General features: G+C 40.3%; 1 protein-coding gene across 10 annotated transcripts in view; it reads left to right on the top strand.

The window, feature by feature from the left end:
- The window catches only part of Unc5d (unc-5 netrin receptor D), a 533,275-nt gene that overhangs the window by 490,197 nt on the left and 27,107 nt on the right, over positions 1 to 15,971 (top strand). For all 10 annotated transcript variants that reach the window (XM_031339462.1, XM_031339463.1, XM_031339461.1 and 7 more), the window contains one exon: positions 10,064 to 10,213. In XM_031339462.1, the coding sequence (XP_031195322.1) occupies positions 10,064 to 10,213 (150 nt within the window). The remainder of the gene's footprint in view (positions 1 to 10,063; positions 10,214 to 15,971) is intronic.

Raw genomic sequence — 15,971 nt, 5'->3', positions numbered from 1 at the left:
AACTAGGTTTTAAGACACTGAGCTAGAAAATTCATGTTTACCAATAGAAGAGATCCAAAGGCCCAAAACTTAAACATATGCTAGGAAGTGACTCATGACAACCTTCATTCCCAAACATATATCCCTTCCTATCCTGTAAGAAACATAATTCATTGCAAGGGGCATCCTTAATCTTAGCTCCCAAAGGGATACATACGTACATACGTACATACATACATACATACATACATACATACATACGTGGAATTTTGTGAAGCATTCCAATGGAGCATTAACCCTCATCCTACAATTGTTATTTTGTGCTCTCATTTACCCTCCCTCCCAGCCCACAAAGGAGAATCCTTTATTAGAGACAATACACAATTGTCATCTGGGATTCAAGAACAAAGAATGAATAACTAAGTGGAAAGGTGTTGGGATTACTACATACCCTAAACAGTTGTCTAAAATTTGCCAACAATTCTAATGAGGTGATGCTTAGTAATTTAGCCAGGCGTTAAAGGCAGAGCAAACTGCAGTCTGTAGAGGATTTCAGGAGTCTATAGGGGACATCCAGTCTCCTGCAGATAATCTACTGTTGATTACACTCTCTCATTGCCATGAGAGTTGGCCCTCAACCAGCTTGAGTTTCTTCTGAACACTAGCCTTACTTATACATGCACCAGCAAGACAGACATTTTTCCTAGAGAATTAATTTCCAGGACTTTTAAAAAAATCTGTTTTCATTACCATTGATTCCACAAGATTTTATAGCAATTCAAATGTTTGGACAGATATGCATTGCAAGGGAAATCCTAAGAACACTTTAATCCCAGCTTCTAATCCACTGTTTTTTTCCTGCTGGCCATCCACCCTTCCTTAGGCCAAAGGAAAATGCTGGTCTCTCCCTGTGGAGTTCAGGAATCCTTACTGCATTATTCGCAAGTATGCCTAAGTGAATAAAACTTTAACTTTGCTTTAGGAAAATGTTTCTCAGTAGATATCCCTTTGAACCTCAGTCATTAAATCTTGTTACAATGGTGACCTTTCATCTCCAATTACCAAAGATAAAGAAGGTTTTTCGAGTAGTTATTGGTATCACGTGTTATTGGAAGATGTATGTGAAAGCCATGAGTATCAGAGACCTCACCTCCCTTCTGGGTTTCTGAGACATCCTCCGGCTGAAACGTACAACTTTTTAAAATTGTAGATAGAGCTAGGCGGTGGTGGCACATGCCTTTAATCCCAGCACTTGGGAGGCAGAGGCAGGCAGGTTTCTGAGTTCGAGGCCAGCCTGGTCTACAGAGTGAGTTCCAGGACAGCCAGGGTTACACAGAGAAACCCTGTCTCAGAAAACAAAATTAACGATTATAATATTAATAATAATAATAATAATAATAATAATAATAAATTGTAGATAGAATAAAACCTAATTTTAAGTTTTTCTGCAGAGACTTCTTTATTCAAAATGTAATCATCTAGTTTTGTGTATTCTTTTCCTTGTTTTCTTTCATTGGTCCATCTATTCATCTGTCTGTCTGTCTGTCTGCCTCCTTTCTTGTTAGGTACTCATGTTCTGTATTTTCATCTTACTATGTAATGCATTAAGAACTTTCCATATACAATCATTGATACCACTATAATACATTCATTCATCTAAATTGTATTTTTATGGCTTTGTATGTAATATTCATTAGTAGTTACTAACCTGTTTAAACCATTCCATTTTTAAAAACCTTCCACAATTCACTGTTTGAGCCTCTAAAACACTTCACAGCTAATATCACCTACAGTGATATGAGCTAGAAAATATTGTCTACACTGTTTGCTTATTTTCTATAAGCCTCGTAGTATTCTCCCCACATGTATAGAAAACTATTTGATTTGTAACATGTCCAAGATTATTAATATACCATGAAATTAAAAATTAAACAATGAAATTCTGGTTTTTTGCTAATTAGCAGTTTAGTTTCTAATTTTAAGTATGTAGTAAAAGCTGTTAAATAAATATATGCAGTACTGGGAAATATTAATGAATTCATGATAATAGACATTAGCTGCTATTAACACTTGTGCAATTTTTGTTGTATGTACTCAATGTACATAGAACTGTTTGTCACAAGAACATTTTCATAAAAATCTATGGTATATGTTGAACATGTCATAAGTCCCCTAACGTTCCCTATCTCACCCTTCCACCTACTTTCATTAGACCCTCTCAGTTTATTTTCTGTTGCTGTAACAAAAATATCCCAGCAAAAGCAATGTATGAGAAAAGGTGGGTTCAACTCACAGTTTCTGGTAGAATATATCACTGTGGAGAAATCAAGGTGTCTGGACCTTGAAGCAGACATTACATCCAATTCATCACAGGAGGAAAGTTAAAGTGCCTGGATGGTAGTGCTCAGCTCATCTGCGGCACTTTTACGCAGTCCAAGATTGTCTGCCTTCAGAGTGGTCGATCCCAGTAGGTGAATCTGCCCAGACAATCACAGGAGGTGGATCTGCCCAGATCAGACCTCCCCCATAGATAAGGCTAAGAGCGCCCTGATCTGAACAGCCTCTCACAGAAATCCCCTTCCAAGGGGATTCTAGGTTCAGTTACGTTGACAGCTAGTAGCCATCACAGGCCTTTTGTTCCTTTCAACAACTTACCATGTATTTTCATGTCATGTGTGCACACAGGGTATTATTGATCTGTATAAAATCTGGAATGCAGAAATGAAGATGAACGAACACAGCCTTGATCTTAGACTGACTTGGTTCACTTAAAATAATCACCAATTTTATCTATTTTTATGCAAACATCACTTCATTTCTTACAACTAAAGGAAAAACGCCCATTGTGTATACATACCACATTTTTTTTTATCTTAGTTCATTTGTATTGGAGACCTAGGTTGGTCCTAAAATTTAGCTATAGTGAATAGTGCCACAAGAAATATGTTCAAGTATCATTGGAAAAAAATGACCTAGAACCCTTTGGCTACGTACCCAAAAGTAGTATAGCTGGGCCATATGGTAGATCTGTTTTTAGGTTTATTTGTTTGTTTGTTTTGAGAAATACTGCTCTATACTGATTCTGATCGTGGCTGGTCTAGATCCCACTCCCACCAATAGAAGGCAAGAATTCTCTTTGTTCACATGCTTGCAGAATTTCTGGTTATCAGTGTTTTTAATGGCTGCCATTCTGACTTAGGTAATATGGGATTGCAACATGTTTTTAATTTTCATTTCTAGATGACCAGTGAGGTTGAACATGATTTTATATGTCTATTGGCTGTTTGTCCTTCATCTCTTAAGATTTACTAGTTCAGTTCTTCAGCCCATTTATTGATTGAATTGTTTGATTTTTTTCCCCTTGCTCAGGTTTTTGAGTCCTTTGAATATTCTAGATGTTCATCTTCTGTCAAGCATATAGCTAGCAAAGATTGTCTCATATCCGCAGACTGTCTCTTCCCTTCACTGTACAGAAGGCTTCTAATTTTATGATATTTCAGCTATAATTGTTAACCTTGTTTCTAAGTGACTGCTATCCTATTCAGGAAGTCTTTGCTTATGCCCCTGTCTTAAAGTGTTCCCTCTACTTTTCCTTATAGCAGTTTCTAAATTTCGAGTCTTATGTTAAAAGCTTTACTTCATTTGGGGTTAATGTTTTATTACACTCTCTTTATTCAGTGACAATAGGAGGCTAGCATGGGCTTTGTCATATGTGTGCTACTGTGTGCAAGTGGACATCAGAGGACTCTTTGTGGAAGTTGATTCCCTTCTTCCACCATGTGGGTTGGGGCCTGAAGGTCAAATTCAAGTCATCAGGCTTGATATCTAGCGAACAGCTCTGCCCACTAAGCTAACTTGCCTATCCTAGGGCTGATTTTGTATAGGGGAGGAATAGGGATTGTTTCAGTCTTCTTCATCTTCATCTGAGTTTCTCAACAGTAGTTGTTGAAAGGCTGTCTTTCCTGTGATGTATATTTCTGGCATTTTTAATAGAGCTTATGTTTATCAAAATTGGTTTAGATTTTTCACAGAGCATTCAGGCAGATATTGCCTATCTTACAAGTTGTTTCAACCATCACTATAATGAAATGTTTATCATAGTTAGGACATGCTTGTGACAACTGTTGTATTTATTTCATCTTAAAGAAACGATAACAAATATGTGCTCAGCAAAAGCTTGGCTCTTCACCAGGAAGTGGGGGGTGGCTGCAGGGCGTGGTTATGTCTTTTGTCTCATTCATATCTCTCTGGGAAGTTCTTTTCCATAGAACACTTAAATTCTAAAAGGCTTGGCAAGAACCTGAGTCTCCAGACCAAATCTATGTGTCTGCTAACACCTGATTATGGCCAAGCAATACAGTGCTTCCATCGAATAAAATTCCATTTATCGAAGTTGAATAAGCAGCCACAGCCTCACTTTTCCATCCTGCCTCCCTCCCTCCATCCTGCCTGTAGGGCTTCCCTGCTTAATTCTAGTCTGTCTGCGCCACACTGGGTGAAAGCAAAATGTCTCCAAATGGCAATAGCCAAGCAGCCATCTCACTGCCTAAGATGCGTTTTGATGTAGGCTTAGATGTTTTAAGATCTGTCCTAAGGAAGACATCTGAAACTGACTTCATAACAAATTCGATCAACTCAGGTATGCTGCTAACAACTAAGAAGTGCCAGCTCTGCCTAAACGTGAGAGAAGAGTGAGCTCAGGCCAAAGAGTTCGGTCCTCTCTGCATCCTCCACGATGTCAGGAACAGCCAGGTTGTGCCTCTGTGCTGACACGCAGCCATCTTGGATGTGTCCTAGGCTGAGCATCCACGATATATTTTCAAATGAGTTACATTTAAGACCTGGTTTTGTTAGTACATTTTATGACATGTGTACATGCATGAGAGTGCAAGTACACACACACACACACACACACACAAACACAGGTAAACTTTGACATGAGGAAAGAAAGGAATTAAGATCTCATTGTGTCTTCATCTCGGAATGTAAAGAAAAAAAAAACAACTCATTTTTCCTCTTCATGGCATTCACACTTCTATTCACTACCTCTCGGTACTCATTAGTTACTTGGCATTAATGTGGATTTAGAACCTAATTTCAAAGGATTTCCTCCAGATGTAGTTCTTATGTTTATCAATAATGCAACCCTGGGAAATAGTGTTCATGTAAAGCATTTAAAGGAAAACAGCACAGCAACACAATGTGTCTATGGGTGTATGAGTGTGTAAGTTCAAACAGTTTTGTCTCATAAATATGTAAATTCAGCCTGCCTCTGTTAGTATCCCTGAAGCATACCTGAATATTGCTGGCTGTCTCATTAAATCAACATAAAGATCTCAGTGAGCCACAGTGTGCAGGTTTCTCCTGGCTGCTGCTTCAAGAGCTGGATGGCTTGTAGGCTCCAGTGTGAAATGAAGAAGTCCAGGGCCTGGTAAAACTGTCGTTCAAGAGCGTTTCTGGCACATTCTATATAGACAGAACCAGGACTTCTTATTCCATTAACAGAACCAGTTAAACAGTAGGAGATATTTAACAGGATGCAAAATTGACTGACTCTCAGGCCATATTGTCCTTGCAGATGATTCAAAATGAGGTCAGTAGAGCTATGGGCATCGCTGATTCACAAATCCATGCGTTCTTGGTTACAGTGGTATATGCTTATAATACCAGTACTCTACAGATTGAGGCAGGGGAATCCTTAGTTCAAAGTCAGGTGGGCCAAATATCATAACTATATCTAAAACTTCACAACAACAACAACAGTAACAATAGCACAATGACAAAATCCTCCACCACTATCAAACTCTTGAGAAAAATCCAATGCACTGTGCACATCATTATGTTTCTCTGGCAAGGTCAAAATACCCACTTTTAAAGTTCTTTGTACATGGGAGTCTTATTTTCTTTATTCTAAAGTCAGCTAGCTATAAATTTATGAATATGTAAATATAGTGATTAGTTCATGATTAGGCCTTTTCATTTAATAATTACTTTGCTTCAGAATTGATCTAATTGCTTAATATTTTGCTGAAGACGAGGCAATAATATTAATTGCACAAAGCTGGTTTTTGCAAAGCAGTATGCTAAAAGACAAAGCATAATTACACTTGTATTTAAATTAAGGAGCCTAAAGCAAGACATTTAAGAGGGTACCTCTTACGACATGGTAATTTTAAGTAACTGTACATTTATTTTACAGATTCTCCTCTCTGCATTATTTGCATGTCTGTTAAATCTGTATTGTGGCCATTGTATATTTCTGTATGTTGTGCATGTGAGTGTTGTGTATGTGGATGCTATATGTGCTATTTATGTGGTGTTTGTTTTTGTGTATGTATGAGTTTGTTATACATATACGAGTATGTGTGTGTGGTGTATATTTTATATATGTATGATTTTTATGGTGTGTGCTGTGTGACTGTGTGTATTTGTATGTATCTGTGTGGTGTTCATGAATATGGAAAATCATGCACTTGTCCTCATATATGTGAACATCAGAATAGAATGTGAGGCGTCTTCCTTTGTAACTTCTAAGGCTTAGCTGTGTTGGCTGAGCTTTCTAGACACAGAGCTCTTGGTCTCTTCTTATCCTTAGGCCCCCAAAGCTGAGACATAGAGTGTATAGCCATGTGTGCCTTTCTACGTGGGTGCTGGGAATTCAAACTCAGGTCCTCCTGCTTCCAAAGCATGTGCTTTTACCCACTGAACCCTTGCCCCACCATACCTACCCCACTTTCTACATTTTAAGTTCAAATGATATATATGAAATAAATAAAATATATTAAATTATATATATGATAAATATATACTAATATCATCTAATAATTATGTCATACACCAGTGAAAAATTATTCATTATAGAGCAATTGATAGTAGTCTGAATTTTCCATGACTTTAAAAAAAAATAGGAAGCCCAGTTAAACAAATGGCAAAAAATGTCTATGCAAAGAAATACTGGATTATGATGAAGATGCACAACTCTAGCCTTCCCTGTCCCTAGTCATATACCTTTAGGCAAATAACTTTTTTGAGAGAACCCTAGGGACCTTAGTAGGATCAACTGTAAATATAGAACTTCGTATATATCCATGTAAATTATCATTTATGCATTCATACATTCTCATACATGAATACAGCGTAGTAAGCATATGTCCCCTGCTTGGTAGTGTATGCTTGCATAGCTACCTAATCAGTACCGGCCTGACCGTAGCTCCAGTGGACACTCACTTCGTAAATCTCACAGGAAGGAACTACTAACTCAGTTTATTAAAATGTCATGTTTTACCCCACTAGGCATTTAGAATTGATTAGGATTAATTCTCAACCTTGCCCTGGTCTTTTCCTACCACTATGCAAGGAAGACACAAGCCACACGTTGTAACCAACTTTGCAGTATGTAATGACATGAAGTATGTGCCTGGTAATTGTTGGTCACTTGTGTATATGTGAATTAACTAAGAACATGTGATGTGGTCATTATTGCCACATCTTCAGTGTTTCCATAACCATCATGGTTTGTGGTCACTGTGTTTGTTGCTGGTACACAAGTCCCAGGAAATGTGCTTCCCACGAGCAAGGAGACAGAACTGCAGAACATGGTGGGGATCTCAGTCATTTCACCCAAACATACTAGAAGAGCAGCCTTCCCGTGGGCCACTTGTATGGGATTGTGCTCTATTGCTATGATAACAATACCATAACTAAAAGCTATCGAGAGAGTATTTGGTTTTCTTGTCTTGGCCACAGTCCATCAAAATAGAAAGTTATCAAGTTTAAGCATAAAGTCAGAGACTGACGTTGAGTGCCCTACAGGAGTGATCTTTACTGACTTGCTCTCCATGGATTGTTCAGTTTTCTTTTTTATATACTGCAGGACCACATTCCCAGGAACAGCACTACCCACAGTGTACTAGATACTTCACATCAATCAGTACTTAAGATGCCCCACAATTTTCCCTACAAGCCAATGTGATGGAGTCATCTTCTCAACTGAGGGTTCTTCTTCCCAGATGACCCTAGGTTTTGTCAAGTTGAAAAAAAAAAAACCTAGATAGCAAACCACTCAAGAATAAGAACTAGAAACATTTTATAATTGTCAATCATTCTATACTTGTGTACGACTCACATGTATAACCACATGGGCAACTAATGCATGAGAATCACCAATTCAGGCTAACCTGGGCAACTTAGTGATACTCTGTCTCAAAACACAACATTTGTGAAGACAAAGACGTAAGTGTTTATAAGAGCATTTGACAAGTGTGTGAAATCCTGGTACCTCAATTTCTCAGAACCTTAAAGAAACATGTCTGTATATCTCAAGACAGGAAGTAGACACACCATGGGGCTGTTTTTAGACTCTGATAACTTGTGCTTACTGCTTGCTGTTCTTTTTCTGACTGATTATAGCATCTTAGAGCCTATAATACAGAAAAGTGTGTAGCCTGGCATTTCTCCCAGCACTGCAAGAAGCTGTAAGTCAATGGACTCGGGGTAGACTCTCATCTCCAGCCACCGGAAGCCTTACCTCTGCAGTAATTTAATATTTTGCAGAATACATATTTATCTAACTGTTCCCATTGCCCTATCAATGTAATTCTGGTCACAACAAGATCCGAAGCAATTAAGTGTTTGTTCAGCAGAACCTGTGTGGGCTTTGTTTGTCATGAGTGTAATTATAATGATTTCTCAGTGAAACATGCAGGAGTGTTTACCTTGGAAAATTCGATTTCTTGTATCTGAAGCGAAGCTAACTTGATAAAGAACTTGTTCTTCTTGGCCTTTTGGCTTAAAAACTTTTATGAATGCCACTACAAATAAACGTGCACTCTAGAACATTTATTTGGAGCCCAAACGGAATGTTAGATAATGCCCAGCTCAGTGAAGAATTGCAGAAGAGTAGAAAACACCTCATCTGCCTGTACTGTGAAGAGCATTGTAGCATCCTGTGTGCAGCCAATCCGTGGGTAATGTCACACCCAAATGAAACCCATATACCCCTAGAAATGCAGGGGTATTAGTATTAGCTTGGGGGCAAGGAGCTGCTTTAGTTGAAGGAAAGTCCCAGTTAGTTTTAAAAGCAGCTAGAAGGAATACTAGCAAGAAAATAGATAACAATTGCTGGATCTTATGAACAGAGGCAGAAGGAGCCCTGGCATTCACTCCTGGAGGGAATGTAAGTTAGTGGAGCCATTATGGAAATCAGCATAGTGGTTCCTCAGAAAAATTTAAAGTATACTGTTTGATCCAGGAGTAGCACTCCTGAAGGAATCTCAACCAGTATACCACAAAGACACCTGCATGGTATTATGCAACAGTGTTCACAACAGCAAGGTAGAGGATTAACTGGGGGGTGGGGGGTGTTAATCAAGGCTGCAGAGATAAGGTCAAGGTGGCATACTTTCCTGGTTACAGGAGGATTATTCAGCCATGATAACGGATGAACTGGCATTTGCAAGAAAATGGATGCAACTGAAGATGGTCATGCTCGTGAAATGATGGAGACACAGAAGAATCCTGAGTTCTCCTATAATTTCTAGATTAAAAAAAAAAAAAAACACAAAAAAGTAGAAAGTTCCTGTGTGGGAAGGGGAGACCTGTGAGAGGGGAGGCAAAGAAAGTGAAAGGAGTTGTTGTGACTGAAGTACACAGTGTACATGTGTGGGGTGTTGTGATGATGCCATTATTTGGTATAAGGAATGTATACTCATGAAAGTATCTCTACAAGGGTCGGCAAGATGGCTCGGCAGGGAAAGACACTGCCGCCAAGCCTAATGAGCTGAGTTCAGACTCAGCAACTCGCATCCTGGAAAGATAGGCTCCTGCAAACTATCCGCTCACCTCTAGACATGCATACCCACACCACACAAAGTAAATGGATCGAAAGAGCCTGCGGGGTGTAAGCAAGAAAGAATGGTTGTCTCTTAAGGGTCAAATCTCTATTGCTCAGCAGCTTTCAAGCCCAAGTGTGGACCTCTGTCTGGCTGTGGAAGGGTGTGTTTGTGTCACAGGTCCACACCACAGAAGAGAGGGTCCAAAAATCTATATGCTTCAACATGTCTATTCCTCTCCTCTCCTCCTCCAGGAAGTGGTTTCTGATGAACGGCACCAAGGCGGCCAGCTCCTGGAAGAACCAAAGCTGCTGCATTTCAAAGGGAATACATTCAGCCTTCAGATCTCTGTCCTTGACATCCCTCCGTTCCTCTGGAGGATCAAACCATTCACTGCATGCCAGGTATCAACCAGCAGCTTCTCACAGGAACAGCATTGTTGTGACCAGCAAACCCGGGAGGGGCCTTCCTCTATGTGTTACATCTTCAAGCTGTCAGTGATATGACGGTTTGGGCACACACAAGGAGGGGAACATATTGCCGTAAATTCACAGATGTCTAGCAAGTGGGGGAGAAAAGTTCTCACATCACAGGTTATATGACACTTCAGTCCTCTGCGTGAATTGCTCAGTATAGGAAATCCAACCACTTAAGAGTAAGGATTTTGCGTTGTTTTTATTAAAATCAATCATCGCCAGACATTGTTTTAATCACAGTCAGTGGAGAAGAAGCAGAACATCTCAGGGTGATGATTTTGAGTGATAGTTGTAGCTGAGAACAGAGCTGTTACCCTTCATATGTGAAGTGTTTGCTGCCAAATGCAATGAGTAAGATGAGAGAGAGGGTGCCCCTAGTCGGAAAGCAAGGCAAGAGGGAGCCTCCTGGGAGGCTTCTTACAGAAACATGAAGGTGTTTGTGTATTAGTGTACATGTATCTCTTAATAATGTTTTTTTCAGCATCTCAGGTTATTTAGTTATGTTTACCATAAAAATGATATCTAAGGAGCTTGTGATCCCAACATTGAAGTCTGAAGTATTCCCTTCATTGTTATAAGCAGGTCACCTTTGCTTCAAGTGACAGGACATAAGTTTAACCCTGGAATAGTTTCTGTTAGTATTCATTAATTGCAGAGCATTTTCATGCCAGGCACCATAAGCAGAATTGTATGAGGCTTTTTAACCTTTCCATTCTTTCAGTACTTATTATATACCCATACAAGCACACATGTGAGCACACACACAGAGACACTCTTTATTTACACTGACATATAATTATTCAGAATGGGAGCCAGCCAGATTTCAAAGAGAAAACAGGGACATTCCATGATGGAGAAAAGTTATAAGATGCAGAACATCCAAATCAGCTAAGACCCTTCTTTTCCCAGTTGAGCATCATGATTCTTACTTTGTGAGAGCCACTTCTCCCTATACAGTTTCGGATATATACAGAGTGACAAGAACATCTTTTTGGCCCTAAGCCCCCACCCTCTTTTGTTTGGTGCACTCAGATAGATTTCTAGACAGAAAATTCCTGACTCACTGTAGTCCTGGTGATGTTTAAGACCTCAGTGCCTTTGCTCGCCAGGAGGCAGGATTTAAAGTTTCTGTTCCAGATCAAACTTATGAAAATAAGTCCTACTAACCCTGTGAATTCCTGGATATTAATCTTTATAGATTATGAGAGCCTGTTTTCACTATGCCTAATGCAAATCACTCAGTCCAAAGCCACTATTAAATTTAATGCTCTAAGATTTAAAAAAAAATGGATGGCCGGGCGGTGGTGGCGCATGCCTTTAATCCCAGCACTTGGGAGGCAGAGGCAGGCGGATTTCTGAGTTGGAGGCCAGCCTGGTCTACAGAGTGAGTTCCAGGACAGCCACGGTTACACAGAGAAACTCTGTCTCGAAAAACCAAAAAAAAAAAAAAAAAAAAAAAAAAAAAAAAAAAATGGATGAAAGATACATTCCTGTGTAGGCTCTTAAACAATAATCACAAAACCAGGGATACAGAAAGAATACAATAAGCAGAGAAAAGGCCAGGTACGTGCAGACCTCCCAGAATACGGCAGCACGAGCTACAGCCAAAAGGCCTTGGGTTGCAACCAACACGCTTTGCTGCTAGCATGGGTTGGAATCCATGGAAGTTCAGAACACATGTAAATAATTGCCTTCTGTAATTGGGCTTAGTCTGAGAGGGTCTTGGGAGGCCGAGAAACAGTTTGATTTTTTTTCCAGTGCCAGGAGGCTTGCCATCGACTCTTCATTTTCACTGTTTTTCTAACCCCAGATTACCTCCCACTCTCTTCTTCCTTCCTCTCCGTCATCCTTACCCACTAACCTTTGCCCGTGCCATGGCTAAGTTCCTCAGGTTGCATGAGTGAGTATTGGGCTATCCCAGGCATTAGATCAAAGCACTTTGGGGAGTGCGGGCATTTGGGGTCAGCCCACTTGAACCTCACAGAGATCATTGTATGTGTGGATAACAAAGAAAGACTATTCATTAGGGCTCACTGAATAGAACATAACAGGACCTCCGTCCTTCTGTCTCTCTCCCTGCTTATCTCAGAGAAGTGCTGTAGAAACAGAAAATCATGCTATTGCTGATACGTGGTCTCTTCTTCAGCCAAATCTCCATGTCATCTTTGAGCCCCAAGCAAGGGAAACAGGAGGTGCCGCCCATATCTATTTGATTTATTTTCTAACTGCAAATGGACAGTCTACAAATGTACATATTACAACTGACACGCATTCCAAAATGGCAAGTGGTTTTGTTCTGAGGGATGGCATTTCCAAAGAACTAGGAGACTAAGAGAGAGGGTTGGAAAAAAAAAATATCTACCTGTCAGATAGCAAAAGCTGTACTGCAGGTTGTTTTGAAACTGTGAATTGGGGCTGTGCCCTGAGCCTGTTTAGGATCAGCTTGGTTTCTTACCAGAAGCGCGACATCACAGAGACTGTCATGCAACTTCTTCATGAAGGGAGGGGAGGGTCGTCTGTAGCACCCACTGACTTGCTCCTCAGAAAGGCCTCTACCCGCCATGCTAGTATTAACAAATACCCATTGTTCCATGTTTTCTTCCCAAGATCCTAGACTACCATAATTAGCAATCCAGTGCTACTGCCCTGGATCTCTCTCCTTTCCCTACCCAGGATATGACTAAATAGCTCTGGCTCTCAACAGGTCCCCAAGACCTCAAGCTTCTTCATTATAACTTCCTTTTTCATTTGTTGCCTCTGGTTTGGAGAGCTATGATAAGCTATGTGGCAGTATTTATTTATTTATTTATTTATTTATTTATAGCCAATAAAACACAAAGTCAGGTTGTCATGTGCCTGGGATAAAGGCAGTTGTCTTTGCAGCATGCTATGAATCTTCCAGAAGTTCATGTCTGTCTCCTGCTTGGCTATGATTTACATTCTCTCCATCTGCTAGGAACCTAATTGTAATGGGAACCGGAATGAAGCCATTTCTGGAATTCTTTAAGGGCGTATAACTTCGCTACACTTTGTCCTCTGCACAGTTCCTATGTAGTTCCTCTCTGCTCAGTGAGCATCGTTGGTGATTTGTTTTTGTTTTGTTTGGGGGGGAAAGAGTGGGTTTTTCTTTTCTTTCTGTCACCCCCCATCTCCCTCTCTCTTTGGGGATAAATGAACGCAGTAACAATTGCCCTGAAAACATACTAATCACTGTGCTTCCAGTTCTATTCTTTTTAAATGTTTTGTTGAGCACAATTTGCAGCTGCTATTTAAGTCAACAAGGAAAAGCTATTCTTTCAGGACTGTCCTAAAAGCAGATTTAAAAGTGTTTTGAATGCACGCAATGGCATGGAGAGACAGGAGAGAAGACATTTTTATGCCAATTCTCATGTCTTTCTACAAGGAAGACTATCTCTGCAGAGGGTATTCATCTACATTCCAGTGTATAGACAAAAAAAAAAAAAAAAAAAAAAAAAAAGGAATCTTAGCAAGTCATATGAGAGGAGATATTTTCAAATAAGTGGCCAGTACTATTGTTGAAGAAAAGGTAAGTACTACCAAGGATTCCAACCCACAGCAGAAAAGGCAGATCTTGAGGGGATGGATCTTGAACTGGACTCTGTATAACCCTGGGACCCTCAGGCTTACATTAGGCTGTAATGTAAAACCCAGCCATTAACCTTGCAGCTGGGTTGCAGTTGGTTTCTCTAAAGGAGTCATACAAAATATCTCTACAAAAGTCAACTGGTATAGAGAAGATATTTTATATGAGAAAATGTAAGAGTGAGAACGTAGAGAGTTGGGACAGGGTGTGGAATGACTGAGGCCTAGGAAGGCCAAGGAGAAAGCTGCATTTATAATGTGAGGCATTGGAGTTGGCTGTGAATTACCAAGCAAAGGAATCATGGGCTAAGGGTCAGCCCCTATGCATAGTATCTGAGTTAGGGTTTTATTACTGTGAAGAGATACAATGTCTACAGCATCTCTGCTTAAGGAAAACATTTAAATGACTAGCTTATAGTTTCAGAACCTTAGTCCATACCTTAGAGTTTCCAAGTTTCTATCCATTATTGTCATGGTGGGGAACATGGCTGCATATAGGCAGATGTGGTATTGGAGAAGGAGCTGAGAGTTCTACATCTTGATCCTAAGGCACCAAAAGGAGACTGTGTGTCACACTGGGCATAGCTTGAGCATATATAAGACCTCAAAGATGGCCTCAAAGTTACAAACTTCCTCCAACAAGGCCACATCTACTCCAACAAGGCCACACCTCCTAAGAATGCTATTCCCTATGGGCCAAACATGCAAATACATGAGCCTATGGTTGCCATTCCTACTCAAACTGCCACCCATAATGATTAGAGCTGAGAGACTATAGTGATGTTGCCTGATGAATACTTATCAACTGATTTCCATTTGATGTTCCTGTCAGGCCCTGTACCCTGCCAAGCTTGTCTAATAGAGACTAGAGGCAAAAAGAATGAGACAGTATTTCATTCAGCTCCAGTGAGGTGTAATGGGGTTAGGAATGTTTGCTAAGTAACTCTGGAAAAGAGAAGGTAAAAATGCCTGAGTATTAAAGGAGCATTTGTAGAACACCTCAGATCTACAGTGCCAGGGATCAATAATAAGAGCCAGTGCCAGAGATTTAGTTATTAGAGCCCTGCAAAGGGAGATGACGGTTGGTCTAGTGCAAGCAGATGGGATCCAGTTCATTGGGCAATGGGAAGTGGGTCAGAGGCTGAATCAGGAGTAGTAACCCATGGATTGCAGAATGGGATAGGACTCAGGAGGAAGAACAATGACATGCTATAAATTCTATCATACCTCAGGCCTCCTGAGACCTCTGCACTTCTTCAGAGGATAGTCTTCTAACTGGCTCAGGACTCAGAGCAAATACAACAAAAGAAAAATCCTACCTGCTTCTTATATTCTTGCTAAGATGACTGATAACTGTAAATAAACATTTCGTTCTCTTGTGTTCTCCAAAGGTTGGCATCTCCTCTTTAAGCATAGAACCCAAAAATCTAAAATACATCTATCCTTCATGCTCTCACTAGAAAGTGTATGTTGCCAGATCTCCTTTCCCAGGGGGACATAAACAACATCTCCCCCTCTTCCTGAGGTCACAAACTGAAGTGCTGCTTTGCCGAAGTTCACTCTTAAGAACCAATTCCTACCTATTGGGTATCCTGACAGAGCATATGTGAGATGCTTCCTATAGGGATGTGGGTATTCCTCACCCCAACAGATCATAGTCCTATTCCAGCAGGGAAGAGGGCCTCCCCATAGCTGCAAGGATGAAGCACAACACCCCCCCTCCCACCACCACTCCAAGCAGTCTCCCTTGGCCTATATACGCTTGCTTCTCCCTGAGGCCACATGGGGTTAAGGCAGATTTGTATACAGTAGATATAAGGGAACCCTTGGATTCTTAGGTGAGGGTCTCAAGACTGGTCCTTTGCCACTGTGAGAGCGATAGAAACAGTTAACAAGCCCAGCTGCAATGAACCTTTCTCAGAGCTGAACATCTCAAGATTACAATTGCTCGGCTTGGAGGTCAGTCACTCCCAATGCTATCCACAATTTAGATTGATGTAACTTTTCGAGAAAATTAGAAAAGCAAGTTATACAAATGAGTGTGACCGTTAGAGCTTGGGAATAAACAACTCCTCCAAGTGAG

This window comes from Mastomys coucha, unplaced genomic scaffold (assembly GCF_008632895.1).
Source record: "Mastomys coucha isolate ucsf_1 unplaced genomic scaffold, UCSF_Mcou_1 pScaffold22, whole genome shotgun sequence".
NCBI lineage: Eukaryota > Metazoa > Chordata > Mammalia > Rodentia > Muridae > Mastomys > Mastomys coucha.
This window is presented reverse-complemented; position numbering and strand designations above follow the sequence as displayed.